Source organism: Amblyomma americanum, chromosome 8 (genome assembly GCF_052857255.1).
Source record: "Amblyomma americanum isolate KBUSLIRL-KWMA chromosome 8, ASM5285725v1, whole genome shotgun sequence".
Lineage (NCBI taxonomy): Eukaryota > Metazoa > Arthropoda > Arachnida > Ixodida > Ixodidae > Amblyomma > Amblyomma americanum.
Window position 1 is genome coordinate 15,770,390 of NC_135504.1, and position 19,435 is coordinate 15,789,824.

General features: G+C 47.2%; 2 protein-coding genes across 2 annotated transcripts in view; both read left to right on the forward strand.

Moving 5' to 3' along the window:
* LOC144100958 (uncharacterized) overlaps positions 1-6,265 on the forward strand; it is a 28,835-nt gene extending 22,570 nt beyond the window's left edge. The window contains exons 8-12 of the mRNA XM_077633897.1: positions 1,745-1,935; positions 2,989-3,180; positions 3,748-3,823; positions 4,679-4,731; positions 5,277-6,265. Of these exons, the coding sequence (XP_077490023.1) occupies positions 1,745-1,935; positions 2,989-3,180; positions 3,748-3,823; positions 4,679-4,731; positions 5,277-5,396 (632 nt within the window). The 3' untranslated portion in view covers positions 5,397-6,265. The remainder of the gene's footprint in view (positions 1-1,744; positions 1,936-2,988; positions 3,181-3,747; positions 3,824-4,678; positions 4,732-5,276) is intronic.
* A 6,117-nt stretch (positions 6,266-12,382) lies between these two features.
* Positions 12,383-14,466, forward strand: LOC144100080 (uncharacterized). The gene has a single exon (XM_077633123.1). It carries the CDS (start codon positions 12,516-12,518, stop codon positions 14,193-14,195), a length of 1,680 nt encoding a protein of 559 aa, XP_077489249.1. The 5' UTR covers positions 12,383-12,515; the 3' UTR covers positions 14,196-14,466.
* The last annotated feature ends 4,969 nt before the right edge of the window (positions 14,467-19,435 follow it).

Here is a 19,435-nt window from a genome sequence, read left to right on the forward strand (position 1 = left end):
GTCACTCTGAAATGACCATTAGCATAAAACTGCGTGTGTGCAGTTCGCTGGAAAAAAGTGCGCATTAAAATTCAGCCTAATGAACTAAGCTGTGAACATTGTTCTTACGCCATTTTTACAAAATTGTCCACCTAGCATAGCAACTTGCATTTCCCAACAGTTTGTCGTCCGTTTGTTGGCACATGTTGCACTGATCTTGTAAAAAGTTTCAACACAAACAGACGCAGACCACGAGAGAGATGGCACTGACACAGGGCTTACGAAAACTGAACAAAATTAGCAAATTAAGATAACTTCTGAAAGTTTGTGAGAGCAGTAAAACTGCGCATACATACTTAGACATGCATATGTGTGTGTTAAAAATATGATTTTGTGTTAAAAATATGATATTGCATTAAAAATTGGATTATTGTGTGAACAAAATTAGCAACCTGGGGGAGTGATCGAGCTGCAGGCCTCCTGCATGTCTGGCAGTCATCACTCTAACTTTTCTCTGTTAAATATCTTGTGAAATGTGGTATCTGCATTTAAGATCACAAACAAAAGCTGCAGCTATATTTATCATCAGTGTCGTATATGTGATATATTAGGCATTATGCAGTTAAGGGCCAACTCCGACGTTTTTTCTACCTCGTCTGATTTTACTGAAACTTCACGGTTGATTCTCTGCAGTTTTGTGGTCCTTTTTGATAAGTTTCACTGTGGGGTGGTGTTTTGATGCAACACAAGTGAATTTAAAATTTCCCATTTTGTGGCCTCAATCAGGAAGATTTCTACGGGCAATCCTGCACGTGTGACATCACTAGACACCTGGCCGTCGATATTCGCTCTGTGTTTGCTGAAGGGCTACATTTTGAGCTGGCTTTTGGTCCTTTCATACTCCTCAGCTCTCACATAGTCACTAGTTCAGCTAATTAACGCTCACACGATAGGTTTTGTGACAATATCTGTCACGTCATAGGACAGTCTGTCGTGACGACATTGTTTGCTCAAGACCCAGGTTCGGTTTCCTGGTTTTTGATCTTTTAAATTCTTCTGATTGCTATTTTAAATAACTTTTTTTTTGTACTGGAGCGAGCGTACTCTGAGGAATGTGATGTGATTATCAACTCAAAATGTTTAAAAAAAATCCCCAGAGTCTTTAAAAGAGTCAGTGAAGACAAATTGAACCGCACCGGAATGCCAAAGATGCCACTTTCACCGAGAACGAAGCTTTCATAAGCTATGAAAAGCTGAAATTGAAATACAGGTGTTGCCGCCACTGGCTGATTTCACAAATAAGCAGCGGTGCATTGATACAGCTTCTTGGGCACGGATCCTAGAAGATAGGTTACGGCACCGTTCACTTCAAAACTATGGTCGCAAAGTTCTCAGCGTAGATGTCATGAGTTTCAATTGACGACTTGTTTGTATCGATTCAGTGCTCGTGTCGTCGTGTGCTTTTCCTGGCCCGTCTTGGTTTCACGCTGTTTAGCAATTATGAATGACCAACTCGCCCTGCAAGCATCGGTTTTGAATCGAGTGGAGGAAAATCTTAAATGCAGTTTTCTCAGTCTCAGCAGTACATGCGTCTTTTGCTGCTGGATAAACATCACTGTACACAGAAAGAGTTGTAGAATCGATTTCTACTAAGAATGAAAATTGGATGAAGTTGTTCTCGACTTTCCTTTCTTTGAGAGCCAGTGTGACGCAGCAGTTCTGTGCCGTCGTCAATCAGTCACATTGGAGCTTGTCGTTTTCGCAGGCAAGTTGCTGACCGACCCGGGCCTGTCGTCGGCAGTCCGGCTTTCACTCCTACGGGTGCTGCAGGCGGCGGCACTCAAGGAGGACGTCATTCTGTTCCTGCACCAGGACCGCAAGAGCCACTGCATCATGAGCTATGTGTATCGCATCGAGAACCTGCCGATAGAAGAGCAGGACGAAGTGCTCAAGCTGGTGCGTTGCTCTTTCTTCTCTGCCCACATTGTACCGTGCAGTGGGTCACTCTTCTGGCCTGGTTACATGATACAATGCTGCGGCACCCAGCCATGTTTTGCAGCAATCGCTGTTTATGGTACAAACCCCCAGATTTGCAATGTTGGCTTAAGACATCTTTACAGAGAGGCAGTGTGAGACAAGGGCGTAGGTGGTTGGGTGGTATAGCAGTGATACATCCGGTGTTGCATCCTTTTACTAGCATTGTTTTCATCAGACATGTAGCAGAATGTAACAGCAATCACTGGGAGTTCGCATTACACTTACCGGTAGTGATGGAACAAAATATTCCGTGCACACAGTCAACGTCGAATGAGACGCGAACAATACAGTGAAGATGGAAACAGCAAAACGAGAAAACATAAAGCATTATCCAAGGAGGAAGCCACAGGATGGCGAAGACTGCAAACAGGCTCCTTCCCAAACTTATACATATTAAACAAGATGTTCCCCACACAGTATAGCGCCAACTGTCCGTGGTGCGGAGCAAAACCAACACTATATCATGTCACATGGGAGTGCGCAAGAAGTCAAGCATTCCACAAACACAAAACACCAAGTGCGGAGCAATGGGAGAGCCGGCTCACCAGCTGTGAGCTAGGGGTCCAAAGGGCCCTCATAGCACACGCAAGCGAGGTGGCCCGACTCAGTGGAGCCCTGGACTAGGGGCCCACCCACGGCCAAGGAGGACCCAAGCTTCAAGACGAAGACTTCGTCCTCTACCGCTACTACTTCCTAAAGGAACCAATAAAGTTTTTCATTCATTCATAGCTGAAGAGCGGATTCCAGTGCACTTGATGTTCACTTGTATGGTGCGAGGACCATTGCGTGGAAATTTATAGAGCCCAGCCTGTATTTTTTCTGCACATCCTAACATTTCCGTGTTCTTGTGTCTGCATTTCAGTTCCTCCATTTGTGTTTCATTTGCCACTGATGGTACTTGACGTTTCTTTCTTGTTTGCAAGCGGTATGCGCTGTTGACCTCTTCTTCTTTGGTATTCTTGACTTTCACAGCTGTGCAACCTGTGCAGCAACGTCAGCAGTTACGACTGGCTGCTCTACATCTCTGAGTGGAGCGAGGAGAGTGGCCAGTCGTGCAACAATGCCAAAGCCACAGTTCGCGCCGTTGTTCATGGTCTCCTCTGCGATAGACCCGTGGCACAGGAGCGAAGTGCTGCTCTCATGTTCAACCTCTCGCTCAAGGAGGTACGTTCAGCCGTGCCACACCCCGTCCATGAAAAGGATGCTCTCTTCATGGGCCCTTCTTTGTGTGTCTTCCAAACCATTGCCATCCTTTGCCACTTCTTCTGTGTCGCTAAATATAGGATTACCAAAAGGCATAACTGGGGGGTATTACAGCGAGTGCTGTCGTGGTGCTCTATCTGGGCATCATGCGAACTGCAAGGAAGGCTTAGAGAGGTGATCCAAAGGACAGTGGACTCAAGAAGATATCTCTAAAGAAAACCATTCTGCTTCGCATTGTACGATTTATTTGTTGGGCATCAAAGCTGCTCTGCACCCTGGAGCCAGCTCGGAATTCGGACCTTTTGGCACACTGGTGAAAGCAGTTCCGAAAACAAAGATGCAGAAATAACAACTGGGAGTTTGCACTTGCAGGTCTTACACGCCCAGCACTCACATTTCCATGTTCTAAAAAAAAGGAATACCTTCAGGAGATTCAGCCCCTACCATCCTTATGCGTTAACTGCATTGCTTAACATGAGGCGTGCTGTTGAGCACTCCAGTCTTTGTTTTTGCTTTTTTTATCTACAGCTTTTTGACGACACGGCAACCGAGCTTTCCACAGCCATTCTGCAGTACCTGCATGGAGACATCAAAGAGGAGCAAGGTAAGAGGTATATGGAATGCTTTGGAATCGTTACCTGGCAGCACTTCGCATATGTTGTGTAGCATGGTGTAGAGTGGCAGACTTAACACAGAAAACGTGCTTTGCTGTAAGCAAAGGTGGCGGGTATTTTCAGTGAGCAGTAGGTGTGGTTTTGACGCTGTGGGAACTATTTCTTACAGTAGTAGGCGGAGGATGCCTATACGGTGAAGTTAGGGCCGAAATTGCTTCATTGAACAGGCGCTAAGAAAGATTCTTCATCCAATTTTTTTTTCCTTAATGGAATTTGACTGAAGGCTTTTTTTTGTGGCTGTGCTGACGTTCACTTGGCTGCAAAAGACGTGTTTATTGCTGAGAAGCTTGGAACTGGAAAAGAAATATTTTCTCGCACCGCTAGATTTAAATTTGCGACTTCGATGATCACATCTTTATAGAATTCGTGACTCTATGGTCACTGGCTGGAAGTTGATGGCTGTGTAGTCTAATTTCAGAAAGCAACATGAAAAGAATACTTGATGTCACCACAGCTTGCTTGTAGAAATGGCCTTTGCATGGCAGCACTCTCTCGGTTTACTTCTTCTGGTCTTTTCCGACATATGAAATCTCCGTTTTCAGTTCAGGTATAGCCTGTTGGCCATTAGAACGCAGTGATCAGTGGATACAGAATAGCTTCAACTTCTTCTCAGTGTCCTTTTAAAACATCTTTAGCTATATGGAATCATGGAGGAATGCTTGCTTTAAAAAAACATTACTGAGGGAATTGCATCAGCCAGAAGCAAGGGATACTTAAGTGCAGCATTCAGTTCAGCGCAAGTGGTGATGTTGCTGTGAAAGCTCACCGTCATTTTCCCTTTGCAGCCTTCTACTGCCTAACTGCGCTGCTTCGGTTTCTACAGATCAGCTACAATGACGTAAGTATTGAATTTTTTTACCCTTTTTTGCCTTTGCCTCTGCTCTCGTCACTTTTTGCATGCTGAAAGGTTGGCGCTCCTCCACCAGCCCCACTGCCAGGGGTAGAGCTTTTCGACCCGCTAGAGCTATGCCACTTATAGGCTACGGTTATGGTAGCTGCCTGATGTCTGAAAGAGTCAAACCAATAGCCATCTCTGAACTGGTATAAGCAGGAATGTTGCAATGGAGTCGGATGCGAGCATGAAAAGCCGCCGGAAAAGGTTCGCCAACTTTCACGCATCATTGTGGGTTCTCTGCTGCGTGTAGAAGCGCATTACTTGGCTCAGGTGTTCGTGACCACGCAATGCAATGATTGAGCGAGTTGATGTGCTATCCTCGGAAGGTGTTTCAGAGCCCCTTTAAGAGAAATTTATTATAGACATTGGCAACTTAAGAGGAAACATAATATACCTACAAAAGTTGGTGTCCAATTGATGGGAATATGGCAGATGTAGCTGGCGTGTAAATACTTTCATTCACACTCCTCTCTCTCTTTTTCCCACAGGTGCCCGCGTTGGTTAAGATGCTTGGGCCAGACCTACAGAAGTTCTCTGGCACCTCGGAACGTGTAAAGAAGCTCGTCGACGAGATAGGTCTCAAGCTGTCAGTGTCTATATCAGCATGACGCCGCTGACACCCGTTTACTTAGACAATACCTTTGGCCTAATGCAAACTCGAAAACGGATAATCTTGTCAGGCAAAGCTCTTCAGCTGGTGCGCAGTTGTTCCGTTTAAATATTTTGCTTTTTATTTTTATTACTCCAAATGACGCACCTCTCCTCTTCCTTGGCTCTGCAGTCTATTGTGGCAGCAGTGGCAGCGGACATCAGAAGCCTTTTTTTCTTGTAGTAGCTGCCAAATGGTTTAACGTGCCTTTTTTTTCCCCTGTCATTTCAAAAAGCAGAAAAGATTTAATAGTCGTTTACAGATTAGCCGGTCAGGACAGAACAACCTGCTCCGGGAAAGACTTTTTACGTATTTCTCGTGCTCTTTTGTTTTATACTTTTACACCGATGAGAAAAGTCTGGAGAGGCTTTTAGCGGCACTTTCTACTCACGAAAAGGTTGTGTTGCATTTTTGTCCACTACTACGCTTTTTTTTTTTTTTTCCTGCATTATGACAGAGCGTAGCGCACACAAGGCGGTGCTGCACAGCAACTGCCGGATCTGATGCATGACATACTCATCACTAAGTGATATTTTTAACTTTACATTACTACGGGCAAATATTGCAATATTCTTGAACACAAAGCAGCTATCAAGCTTGTGCGGAGCAATAAAGTATTCAAAGCTCGAATTTACAGTTAGTTTTTTGAGGTTGAATTCTGCGTTGGAACTGACACAAGTATTGAGTTATTATTGCATCTGGAGCAGCATACATTGTAATCCTAAATGCACATTTATGCCAGCGACTAACCCTGTCAACTCTATGTTGGACAAACAATGTATGTGGCATTTTTTTGGTGAAATAAAAAAAGTTTGTTTATAAAGTGTACTTCGTGTGCTTACGATAACTTCCCAATTGTGTTCAGTGTGAATTGTGGAAGACCCTTAATCGGTAATGTTTCACGCATTTGGGAGTGAGGAGTCTAATTCTACAAATCTTGCATGGCGTTCTCAAAAGGCACAATATGTGACCTTTGAGATGGCTCAGCATGCAGTACACACATACGAAAGCTTGGCCAAGCTCTGCTCCAATTTTAGACATTTTGGTGAACAAGCTTTCTTAGGCCTTTCGCTTGGAAAACAAGGGAGCCAAACATATGCACTCACCAGAGCCATACCAGTTACTGTAAAATGCGAAAGTGCCCATCTGAAAGGGACACAAAGACAACTGCATCCAATATTTGTTCTTCATAAAAATTTATTGTATGGTGCTATGTGGCTGTGTTAATGTTTACATGGCAGCGGAAGCATTTATTTTGAAGAAAATTGGGTTTAAAGGCACTCTGAGGAAGAATTGATGTTGGCCTCTTATAAGGGTGCATTCTAATCGTAAAGAGGCTGCTTGCCCCGAAAACAGCTTTCACAAGGTAGAAAAGGCAAAAAAATACGCACAGCGGCCATACTACGCAACGATCACTATCTCGAAGCAGTCACAAAACGGTAACAAAGCCCCGCCTATTGGTCAGCACAAACCGGCAGACATATCAACCAATAGAAGCGGGGCTTTGCGACTGTTTGGTGACCGTTTTGAAATTGTGATCCTTCCATAATTCTGCCCTAAATGTCGCCATCACTGCCTGATTTTTCTGCACAGATCTTGGAGTCTATGCTACATCGCCATTCACTTCAAAACAGTGGCAACCCGTCTTTTTCAGTAAGGACGTCAAGAGTTTGAACAGACTTGTGGGACGATTTTTAGATGGTTTTCTCGGCAATAAATGCATCTTTTGCTGTCGTACAAACATCATCACAGCCAGAAAGGCTTGAGATTCAATTTTACCGAGATCCATAACTGAATGCAGTTCTCAGTGTCATTTAAAAAATTTTTCTCCCACCACTCGATACAAATAACATCCATAACAAAAAAAGGGCTCCGTGACCACCATTTGGAAGTGAATGGCGACATGGGCGTCTCGGAGACCCACAACCAAGAAAAAGTATTGATGTCATTGCAATTCACTTGAGAGAATGGGCTGGGGCAGCAATAACTGTGTACGTTTTTTTTTTTCAATGAAACGACGTCTTCGTAATTGGAACGCAGTAACCAATTGATACAGGCAAACTTGAATTTGCCCTTTAAGTCCAACCGTGGCGGCTGCGCTTTTATGGAGGAAAAATGCTAAGGCGCCCGTGTGCTAAAGATCCCCAGGTGGTCGAAATTATTCCAGAGCCCTCCACTAAGGCACCTCTTTCTTCCTTTCTTCTTTCACTCCCTCCTTTTTCCCTTCCCTTACGGCGCCGTTCAGGTGTCCAATGATATATGAGACAGATACTGCGCCATTTCCTTCCCCCAAAAACCAATTATTATTATTACTCCGAGTCTCTTTAACCCATAAACAGTAAATCATCATTATCATCATCAGCCTGACTGCACCTACTACAAGGCAAAGGCCTCAACCATGTCTCTCCAATTAACCTTGTCCTTTGCCAGCTGCGCCTACCCTATGCCTGCAAACTTCCTAATCTCATCTGCCCACCTAACCTTCTGCCGCCCCCTGCTACGCTTGCCTTCTCTTGGAATCCACTCCGTTACCCTGAAGGACCAGCGGTTACCTTGCCTTCTCATTACATGCCCTGCCCAAGCCCATTTCTTCGTCTTGATTTCGACTAGGATGTCATTAACCCATGTTTGTTCCCTCACCCACTCTGCCCGCTTCCGATCTCTTAACGTTACACCTATCATTTTTCTTTCCATGGCTCGCTGCGTTGTCCTTAAATTAAGCTGAACCCTTCTCGTTAGCCTCCAAGTTTCTGCTCAGTAGGTGAGTGCCGGTAAGATATAGCTGTTGTACACTTTCCTCTTGAGGGAAATTGGTAAACTGCCACTCATGATCTGCGAGAATTTGCCATATGCGCTCCACCCCATTCTTATCCATTTATCTCCCTCTCATGATCTGGATCAGCTGTCACTACCTGCCCTAAGTAGACTTTTACCACTTCCAGCACCTCGCTGCCAATTGTGAACTGCTGTTCCCTTGTTAGACTGTTGAACATTACTTTGTTTTTCTGCATGTTAATTTTTAGACCCAGCGTTCTGCTCTGCCTGTCTAACTCACTGATCCTGATTTGCAGTTCATCTCCTGAGTGACTCAACAAGGCAATGTCATCAGCAAATTGTAGATTATTTAGGTATTCTTCATTAAATGCTCTCCCCAACTGTATTCAATTCAGGCCTCGGGACACCTCCTGTAAACAGGCGGTGAATAGCATTGGCAATATCATGTCTTCTTGCCTGATGCCCTCCCTTATTGGAATTTTATTGCCGACTTTATGGAGGACTATGGTAGCTGTGCAGCTGCTATAGATATCTTCCAGTATTTTCACATGAGGCTCTTCTACACCCAGATTCTGCAATGCCTGTATGACAGCTGAGGTTTCCACTGAGTCTAATGCTTTCTCATAATCAATGAAGGCTATATATAGGGGTTGGTTATATTCTGCGCATTTCTGTATCACCCGACTGATAGTGTGAATATGATCTATTGTTGAATATCCTTTACGAAAGCCTGCCTGATCATTTGGTTGATTTAAGTCTAAGGTTGCCCAGACTCTATTAGCGATTACCTTAGTAAATACCTTGTAAGCAACTAACAGTAAGCTGATCGGTCTGTAATTTTTCATGTCCTTGGCATCTCCTTTCTTATGAATTAAGATTATGTTTGCATTATTCCAAGCTTCTGGTACGGTCGAAGTCATAAGGCATTGCATAAACAGGGTGGCTTGTTTTTCTAGCGCAATCTACCCTCCGTCCTGCAGCTGCAATTCCCCTTTGCATTGCTCTGAAGGCTTTCTTTACTTCCCCTTTCATTACTGGCGGGATGACGCATTACTGTGAGCTACTGTCTCCATCATTAACGTTCTGACTACATAAACAGTACATTCCACAATAAAACGATCAGTTTCAAGAAAACACGTACACTCATCTTGTGACACTGGCTCTTCACAACATTTCACGCTTGTGATGTGCTTGGAATGTCAGTTCACTTTATTTCTTTCTAGGCCGGAGGTCGCAGCTCGGGCAATTATCCGGTTACTTCACCCCGCTGCTACTGAGCACCGTAGGGGACTTCAACCAATTTGCCCATAAAGTTTCTTGTTGGTACTTAAAAGAAACCACTGTCTAGCAGGCACTTTAAAACAGAAAGTGGACTTGCTTGTCAGTGGTAGTGCTTCGCAAGTTTCACAGCACACGAACATTTTTCCACTCCTCTTGTAAGCATCGTGAACAATCTCAATATATTGCATGGATTCCTCCTGTTAACTTAGGTGCAGGTGTGCAGTTTCTTTTGCCGCATTGTGAAAACGTAAACCTTTTGTACACTGCCAACATAAATTCTATTGTTGCGCCTGCTTTCCTGAAGGGCTCGGCTTCTGGGTTGCAAGAAGGGCACCGCATGAGAAAGAAAAAAACACTGAGAAATTACTCCATCTGAAAAAGAGCTTCGTCGTCTCCGTGTTCGTTTTCTCAAAGTGACTCCGTCCTATGTAGTTTTGAGTTGGAAAGCAAATCGGATCCATGTCTTCATTCTTTCCTAGTTCATTGTTTTTTTTGTGTGTGAATTACCCTTCAGTGGAAGCTTTCCAGCTGTCTTCTCAGTTCAAGGGAGATATTTTGTGCATTTTTAGCCATACAGGTTAAAACAAAAAAAAAATTGTCTGGAGTGCACAGGTGACTGACAACCATATCAAGTAGCAACCACTGCTACAACAGCGAAAAGCTACACAGTACTTTGCTGATGTCTGCAGTCCTGTAGCCACAAAGCATAGCACCTTATCTTCAAGCATGATACTATTGACATCATCTTGTATCGTGGTGTTAAGCTTCATTCTTGTCTAAAAGCAAAAAATCCACTTTGGGTCATATATACACTTTGAACTCGCAGCCATTTTGTCGACAGTCATTAAACATTCATCTTTCAACTTCAATGCATCTTGCCTCGGGCGTTCTTTCATCAGTGGTGTGAAATAACTCTTCGATTCCCAAGCTACCGTAAGAAGGCATCTTTGAAGAGATTTTCAGCAGGCCATGCATATGGACGCAGCGGTAGGTTTTTGGTGTAGTAGTGTTGAAATCTGGGTCAGTTGGTACATGTTCAGGAGTAAAACCAGTCAAAAAACGGGACACAACGAAGAGACGAGGCACACACACGACGACTGGACTAGCAACTGTGCTTGTTAGTGCTTGTTAGTGCTTTCCCACAAGCAGTGTGGGAAAGCACACTCACTCCTGTGAAGTCTGGTAACCAACCAGTGTTTCCTTGCTTCACTAACTATCTGCCCAATGACACAGTCTTCAGGACAAGACTCGGCTAGGCCCACCTTGTTCAAGCATGTGCCCGATGTAGAGTGCTCGAAGATACAAGGCGCAGGAGTAGACAGGACGAACAAAGAAGGAACACGAACAAGGCGCTGCATGTTAATCACCATTTCACTGGGTTTCCTTTTTCAGGGATTCATTTTCTTTTTGCAACCTTCGAATTTCAGCAATTTTTTTATAAAGCTGCACTCTTAGTCGTTTTATTGCCTTCACATCTGGACGCTTATGGTGCACAATGTCATCAGTTCGTCCAGATGCAAATTTAACCTTCACAGCAGCTGGGTGCTGACTTCCAGATTCTTGAGAGCCGCCCACCTCTGCACCATCTGTGGAGTTGGAATCCAGCAGGCTACTGCCAAAACTCACCGGAAGACAGTTCGAAGGAGTTGATGGTGGACAACTTTTGTCTTGGCAGTCAGTAGCTGGTGCTGAATTTTCTAAACTGCTGCTATTTATTGCATTTAATGAGTCCTCTGTTTCAGAGAGCGAGCACAGTGATTTCTCTTGCTGTACTTTCTGCCGTTCCGTTGACAGTGTAGGCTTTATGTAGCCTTCAAAGGAAGGAAAAATGCTTGGAACAGCAGTCCGTTTGAGTCGTCGCAGCTTTGAAGTTGGGCAATAGTCCGTGTCCAAGAAGTGCAGTGAGCAGACAAGGCTGCTGCAGGACCTGTCGTTTGGCACAAAATCTTCTCTCAATATGGCTTTTAGCCATGCCCGCCGCAAATCTTCATCAACTGGAAATTCGTGAAAACTGATTCCCAGTCGTTTGTGGGTGTCGGAATTGCAGTACGGGACGCTACAATAAGGCATTTTTCTGAAAAACAAAGAAAACGGCAGGTGAAATAGCCTATTTTATAGAAATAAACAATTTGTTCTGCGAGTGCAGAAGCTGTCGCTGCTCTGAAGCAGAAAGGCACTAGTAGATCTGGCCTCTAAGAGCAATAGTTCATACAATATAGCAGTGCTGCAACTCAGCTGGCCAAGAGCGAATAATCTGCCCGGTACGTGAGCCAGCAGAAAGAACAACTCACAGTTTTGACCAACATAACGCCTGTACAGTATTGTGCGTTTTTATCGCTGACTTTCAAAAATTTCCCCGCCTCAACCGCTGGCTCGTTTGCGGTGAAACTGCACACAGAGCTTGCGTATTATGCTAACTTTTGTATCGTAGGAACTTTGACAACGGTACATACTTAGTTCAGGCGCACATGATGCGAAAACGTAAGCGTCTACGAGAAATCGGCGAGCCAAAACCCGCAGACGACGCTTTTTCGCTGAAGGGCGGCAGTGGCGCCATCTGTTTTGGGCAGTGGAAACCGTCACGACAAGGAGCATTGCAAACAATATTCTTTAAAAGGTAAAGCCTCGTTAAATAATTTGTTCTGATATTTTTCCGCTTAATTAGACGAAAATGTTGTAAGCGCTTCAGTAGAAGCAGACGAAACGACAGGAACGGCATATTCAAACGGCCCGCGCTCCTTGCAACGCTCTCCTCGACGGCCTTGTCGTGACGCTTTGCGCTACCGCAAACAGATGGCGCCACTGCCGACCCGATGGAATACCAGCTCGCCTACTAAAACTACTCGGTCCAAACTCGAGAGAACAGCTGGCCGAGTTGTTTACCACCATTATTAACGGCGGAGACATACCCGAGGACTGGCGCAATGGCAGGGTGGTGCTCCTGCTGAAGCCCGGCGGTAATGCGGCCCACATCGGCGACTACCGGGCACTCACGGTCACTAGCGTGGTGTACCGAGTTTTCATGCAAGTCTTGAAAGCGTGGATCAGCGGATGGGCAGAATCAGCGCACGTCCTAACGGAGCTGCAGAATGGGTTTCGTCCGGGCAGACGGCTAGAAGACAACCTCTTCGTACTCACCAGCTGTACAGAAATTGCCAGGAAGGAAGGCAGGAGACTCATCTGCTGCTTTCTGGACGTCGAAAAGGCCTATGATAACGTCCCGCACGAAACTCTCTTCCATCGCCTTGGTACTCTGGGAATGGCACCACCACTTCTCGAGACGATAAAGAGGTTGTACAGGGAAAACGTAGTCACAGCCGTTTATGGCAATGTGCATTCGGAACGGGTCTACGTACACAGGGGGCTTCGGCAGGGATGTCCATTGTCTCCCCTCCTCTACCTCCTGTATGTGGCCGGACTGGAAAAGGCACTCCTGCAGGCAAACCTGGGATTCGGCCTTAAGTACAGCACCACAGGAATTGACAACTCCAGCCGACTGCCGGGTCTTGCCTTTGCTGATGATTTGGTAATCATGGGAGAAAACACAGAGGATGTGCAAAAAATGCTAGACATTTGTGCCGCGGAGCTGCGAAGCCTTGGCCTCAAGTTCAACCAGCGAAAATGCAGGGTTGTTCAGCTGGCAGGCGAGGCGAATGATCAGCTATCGCTGACGTTGAATGAAGAGACCCTGACAGTCGACAGATCGTATAAATACCTGGGCATAAATTTGTGTGCTGAGACTGACATGTTCAGACTGCACGAGGCTAAGGTCCGTCAATCTGCACTTCGAGCGCAATGCATCCTCCGACGTCGGTGCCTGTGGGGGTGCCACCAGTACACCATGGTCCGCGACCTCTGGAAGCTCGCGCACGTGCCAGGACTCACATTCGCCAACGCGGTGGTCTGCCTCCCATCAGCCACCAGAAATTGGTTAGAGCGCAGACAAACAGAGGTCGGCCGCACTGCAGTCGGATGTCATGGACGGGTGGCCAATGCAGCCATTCAAGGCGACCTGGGATGGTCTAGTTTTGAGGCAAGGGAGGCATGCAGCAAGCTGGAGTACCGCGGTCGACTGCAGTTCATGAGCCACAACCGATGGGCAAGGCGGGTCTTTGAATACCTAGCTGCGACATGCCTACGCACTACATGGGTGAAGCGCCTCCACAAGATAGAAGGCAAGTATGGACTGTTCCAGACACCCATAAGTGCCGAATCGGCAACGGCATGGAAACAGGAGGCAAGGAGACGGGTCCAGGAAAAAGAGAATCGCCAATGGCTGCAGGCGCTCGCGGAAAAACCGACACTGGCAGTGTACCGCGAGTGCAAAAACAGCATCGGACCTGAAAAGATTTTTGACAACGGCCTGGGTAGCGCATTGCTGTTTGAGGCCCGTGCCGGAGCGCTGCGAACACTGGTGTACCGCCGTCACTTCGACGCAACACCAGAAGCACAGGCAGCAATATGCCGAGCGTGTGGCGACGCGGAGGAAACCATCGAGCACCTGGTGATGTCGTGCCAGAGACTCCATCCAATGCCGACAGAGGGCACCACATTCCCACAGGCGCTCGGGTTTCACGGTCCTGCAGTGGACGACGGAGACAGCTCCAAGGTCAAGAGCGAGGGGGTGCTGCGAACCAAGCGTCGACTAACTCTTTGGTGGAGCACTGTGTTTAAAAGCGCGAAGCCGCAGAGTCGGAAGTGAACGAGGTCGATGAGCGAACCCCCCCCCCCCCCCCATCCACCTCCTGACTTTAGCCTTTGCGTTTTTTTTCTTTTTTTCTTTTCTTTTCTCTTTTTTTCTCTTTTATTTTTTTTCTTTTTTCTTCTTTTTCCATTTTTTTGTGCGTTTTATCTTTCTTTCTCCCCTTGTGTGCTTCGATCTTCTTGTTTTTTTTTTTTTCTTGGCCGGGTGCCCAACCTAGTGGTGCCCACCCGTTACAAAGGGCAAGGCCTCAAGTATCTATCTATCTATCTATCTAGCGAAAAAGCGTCGTCTGCGGGTTTTGGTTGCCGATCTCTACTAGACGATTACGTTTTCGCATCATGCACGGCTCAACTAAGTAAGTACCATTGTCAAACTTGCTACGATACAAAAGTTACCGTAATACGCAAGCTCTGTGTGCAGTTTCACCGCAAACGAGCCAGCGGTTGAGGCGGGGAAATTTTTGAAAGTGTCAGCGATAAAAACGCACAATACTGTATACAGTGCACAATGCACGTTCCAAAATATGCCCACCTGCTACAATGAAAGAACTGTTCGGTAACAATGCTGACGTACTGCGTTTCTTTTTAAATAAAGGAAATAGCAACTCATTTTCATCTGCGATCGAATCACGACGTATCTACAAAAAAAAAATAGTAAACAGTTCCGAGTGAGCTTTTCTCAGAATCTGTCATTTCTCAAGCTTTCATTTTCTTTCGATCCTAAAAATGAACGAGCTTCTAAACTCGCCCAAAGGCACTTCTTGTCAGCATGACAACACAATTTTACGTGCAAACTAACGCTGTTTAATGCCTTTGAATCAAGCTGTAGTGGGCCGCTCGGTACCAATCTCGGCACGCCCAAATCATCGAAATCTCCGCATAGCAGCGGGTAGCTTTCACCAGTATTATCCTCGTATCGTCACACAGCATAATAAACATCGTAGAAAGCAAGCGAGCTGTGCGCTTTCACGTCTCAGCTGTCGGGCACAATTTCAGTTTCGCCAGCCAGCTTCCTGCAGCGCCAACAAGCGCGTTCGAATCTCGCAGAGTAGAACGTGCACTGAGCGCGCAATGGGAAAACAACGTACAAGAAGATGCGCCTCCTTACGTCCTGTGTCAACGAGCTTTCACGTTTCTCAGGTTTCGCAGGTTTCAAGTTTGCAGCACAAGCAAGGTAGATGTATGCACTACTAGCGCTGGCACAACACATCCGCCTTGGTACAGCGACATCCGCGCATCCGCCTTGAGAGTTACGTAGACAGCTTGGCTGGCTTGGCTTGGCTCGGCTGCGTTTCGATCTTACGGAATTACAAAATAGAAAGCGCCATAGAGACGCTGTTGCCGACAGAAAGATTGAAAGAAATAAACGCAGCGGTTCCGCCCGCTATCGGAGCCGCAAATGCCATATCGGTAACGTGAGCCTGTTTAAGCGGTTCTGTACGTGTTTCTCCCTCCGAGCGGCGGGGTCACCCACCGCGGTGGCTCAGTGGTTAGAGCGCTCGGCTACTGATCCGGAGTTCCCGGATTCGAACCCGACCGTGGCGGCTGCGTTTTTATGAAGGCGAAACGCTAAGGCGCCCGTGTGCTGTGCGATGTCAGTATATAATTATCCTCAGGTGGTCGAAATTATTCCAGAGCCCTCCGCTACAGCACCTCTCTCTTCCTTTCTTCTTTCACTCTCTCCTTTAACCCTTCCCTTACGGCCGCAGTTCAGATGTCCAACAATATATGAGGCAGATACTGCGCCATTTCCTTTCCCCAAAAACCCTCTCCTGTATCAAATTTCCACCCCCCTGTAATGGCCTCAAGAAAGCGGAGGTGCACTGGCTTCTTCGCCTCTACACCAACACAGTACGGTGCCCGGCAGTGCTTAAACATTTCAATTCGGCCTTTGCGTGTGAGTGTCCATATTGTGGGGAAGTGTTTGCGGACACGTACCCCCAGGTGGTCGAAATTATTCCTGAGCCCTCCACTACGGCACCTCTTTCTTCCTTTCTTCTTTCGTTCCCTCCTTTATCCCTTCCCTTACGACGCGGTTCAGGTGTCCGCCGATATATGAGACAGATACTGCGCCATTTCCTTTCCTCAAAAACCAATTATTATTATTATTACTCCGAGCGGCTGCAGCTCCGAAGCGAAATGCTCGGTGAGCGGGTGCTCAGCCGATACTCTGAGGGCGCTCGGAGAAACAAACTAACCGACTAACCGACAAACCAGTGCGCGCGGATGGCGTACTACCTGCCCTTTTAGTATCCACTTATTATAGTCCTCTTAAGAGGAATATAAAACGTATATAGAGGGAGTCTAGGCCAGCAGACCTATGCAGGGATTAAGTTGATAAAAAAAATTGCTGATGACCTATAGCTTTGTTAGGCCGGGATATATACGTAGCGAAAGCGCGGCGACTTCTGCATCGGAAGAGTGCATTCACTAGATGCGCCTTTATTCATAGTTGAAGCTTGAGCCGTTGTGGCGAAGTGGTAGCGCCTCCGCCTCAAAGGCTAAAGCCCCTGGTTCGATACCGCGCTGCACGGCGACGTCACGTCGGCCAAAGCGAGACCCTCTATACTTTGATTGCGCTTGACCGCCGTCGCGATCGGCGGCTTCGGTGCCCTCTGACCGCACTGGCGGAGACTTGGAGTATATACGTATCTGGTTTTTGGGGAAAGGAAATGGCGCAGTATCTCTCTCATATATATCGTCGGGCACCTGAACCGCGCCGTAAGGGAAGGGATAAAGGAGGGAGTTAAAGAAGAGAGGAAGAAAGAGGTGCCGTAGTGGAGGGCTCCGGAATAATTTCGACCACCTGGGGATCTTTAACGTGCACTGACATCGCACAGCACACGGGCCCCTTAGCGTTTTGCCTCCATAAAAACGCAGCCGCCGCGGTCGGGTTCGAACCCGGGAACTCCGGACCAATAGCCGAGCGCTGAGCCGAGACTTGGAGCATGTCTCTATTTCACGCCGAGTGCGCCAGCCGCCGCCGGCCTGGCCAGACCGGTTCGGCTCCGCGGCGAGGCGCACATTGTGACGTCATGTGCCTCCTCGGAGCACCGCCACGGCAAAATCGCAAGTTCGCGGCCAGTAAAGCTTTCGCTTTAATACCACACGAAACCGCACGAAGCAGACGTTCCAGAAAGGTTATTTGCTTGAGACCACACCATGCTTGAGACGAATACTTAATATTTGGAATGCCAAACATATGGATCGAACAGAACATCGAAAAGGCCGCCGCGGTGGCTCAGTGGTTATGGCGCTCGGCTGCCGACCCGAAAGACGCGGGCTCGATCCCGGCCGCGGTGGTCCAATTTCGATGCAGGCGAAATTCTAGAGGCCCGTGTACTGTGCGATGTCAGTGCACGTTAAACCCCAAGTGGTCGAAATTTCCGGAGCCCTTCACGACGGCGTCTCTCATAGCTTGAGTCGCTTTTGGACGTTAAACCCCCATAAACCAAACCAAACCGTACAGACATGACATTTATCGGCAGGATTGTTTTGTACCAGATTTCTTTGGGGTACTTGCTTGAATCAACACGAAGAAGTCTGATATTCGTATCGTCTGCGACGAAACAAAACGGCCACCCTCTCAGCGCTTGCACTGGTGGCGCCATCTGGTTGGTGAACCGTGAATATTAAGCGAAGGACGGAGGTCTTATGCTGGATGTTTGAAGACTCTTCAGCAACTGCTTTGACGATGATCACAAAACACTTTTTTTGGCCAAACTGCACTAGATTTGACGACTTTCGTGGTACAGCATCCTCAAGCCTCCAGCGAAACACTCCCGCACTTCCTTTGCTGAATCTTTACGGCCGACAAACGAGATGGCGCCACAAGTGCAATCGCTGAGAAAGCGGCCCGGTTTGTTTCGTTGTCCGTGCAGACGATGCAAATATCAAGACATTTTCCTAGTGATGCAGGCAAGTGCAACAAACAAATGTGGTATAAATCAATTCTGCCGACCGAATTTCATTTCTGTGCGAAATTTCACCTTGAAAAATCACCGGTTTAGCTGTGCGGTGCATTCTACGGCGCGCCTGTCCATCGAACCCAACATTCCAGCGCTACACACCACAATTGATTGTAAAACATTTATTGCGTCGAGAGCAGTTTGCAGGAGACACATACTAGATGGCCGCTATCCCATGGCTGGCGGCGACCTCATTGGCCCGCTCGATTGCCCGTACTTGAATGTTAGGGTCCGAGCTGGCCAGCACGGCCTCCCACCGCTCAGGAGAAGGGAGCTGTATCAACTCGATCCGCCGGCGGCTGATCATTTGCGCAGTTCCAGAGAATGTGGTCGTATGTGGCCCTTTCACCGCATTTATGGCAGTTTGGGTCGTACTGGCCAGGGTACATGAGGGCAAGCACTGTCGGATTCGGAAGGGAGCGTGTTTGCAGTCGGCGCCAGGTAACTTCCTGCGCTTTTGTTAACGACTTGTGGGGAGGGGGATATGCGCGTCTCTCCAGCCTAAAGTGATGGGTGATGTCATGAAATGAGATCAACCAACCAGTCCCTCGTGAAAGTCGGGTCGGAGGGCGCGCTCACTGCCCGGTCGACGAAACCTTGGGCTTGCGCGTGAGCCGTCTCGTTCCCTGGATTAGACGAGTGGGACGGGGCCCATATCAATTCAACTTCTTCTTTCACTCCCTCCTTATCCCCTCCCTTACGGCGCGGTTCAGGTGTCCAACGTTATATGAGACAGATACTGCGCCATTTCCTTTCCCCAAGAACCAATTATTTATAATCGGAAGGGGGGCGTTTCGAAGGATGCGGAGTGAGGTAGATGTGAAACGGCCCCTCGCGAATGGCTGTTTTGGAGTCGCTGAATATAATATCAGCACGCGTGTTCACATAGCTATTGCCGCTTCCTCCGCCGTCTCGGAGGTGGTTTCTATCGACGCAGCCTGGCGCCAACTGGGCGCCGTTCCCGTTCACCGCAACCAGTGCAAACATGGGTAAGGGTTTAATCAAAAGAGCTTTCCTGATGTGCGTCGGTAATTGCGTTTTCGAGTAGCGCTACAAATCACAACGAGCCTACAGCTGCTATATTCAGATTACGCACCTTAGCAGTCAATGAGGGAGATTACATTCCCTGATTTATACAAGGCAAGTGTACGAGTTGGTGACCACAGCTAATTTCCAGAGCTCGAAACTAAACCGCTCCACTTACACGTGGCTTATAAAGTTATGACTCAACCCTGTGCATGAATGAGTTCTCACTTTCGATTGTATAATA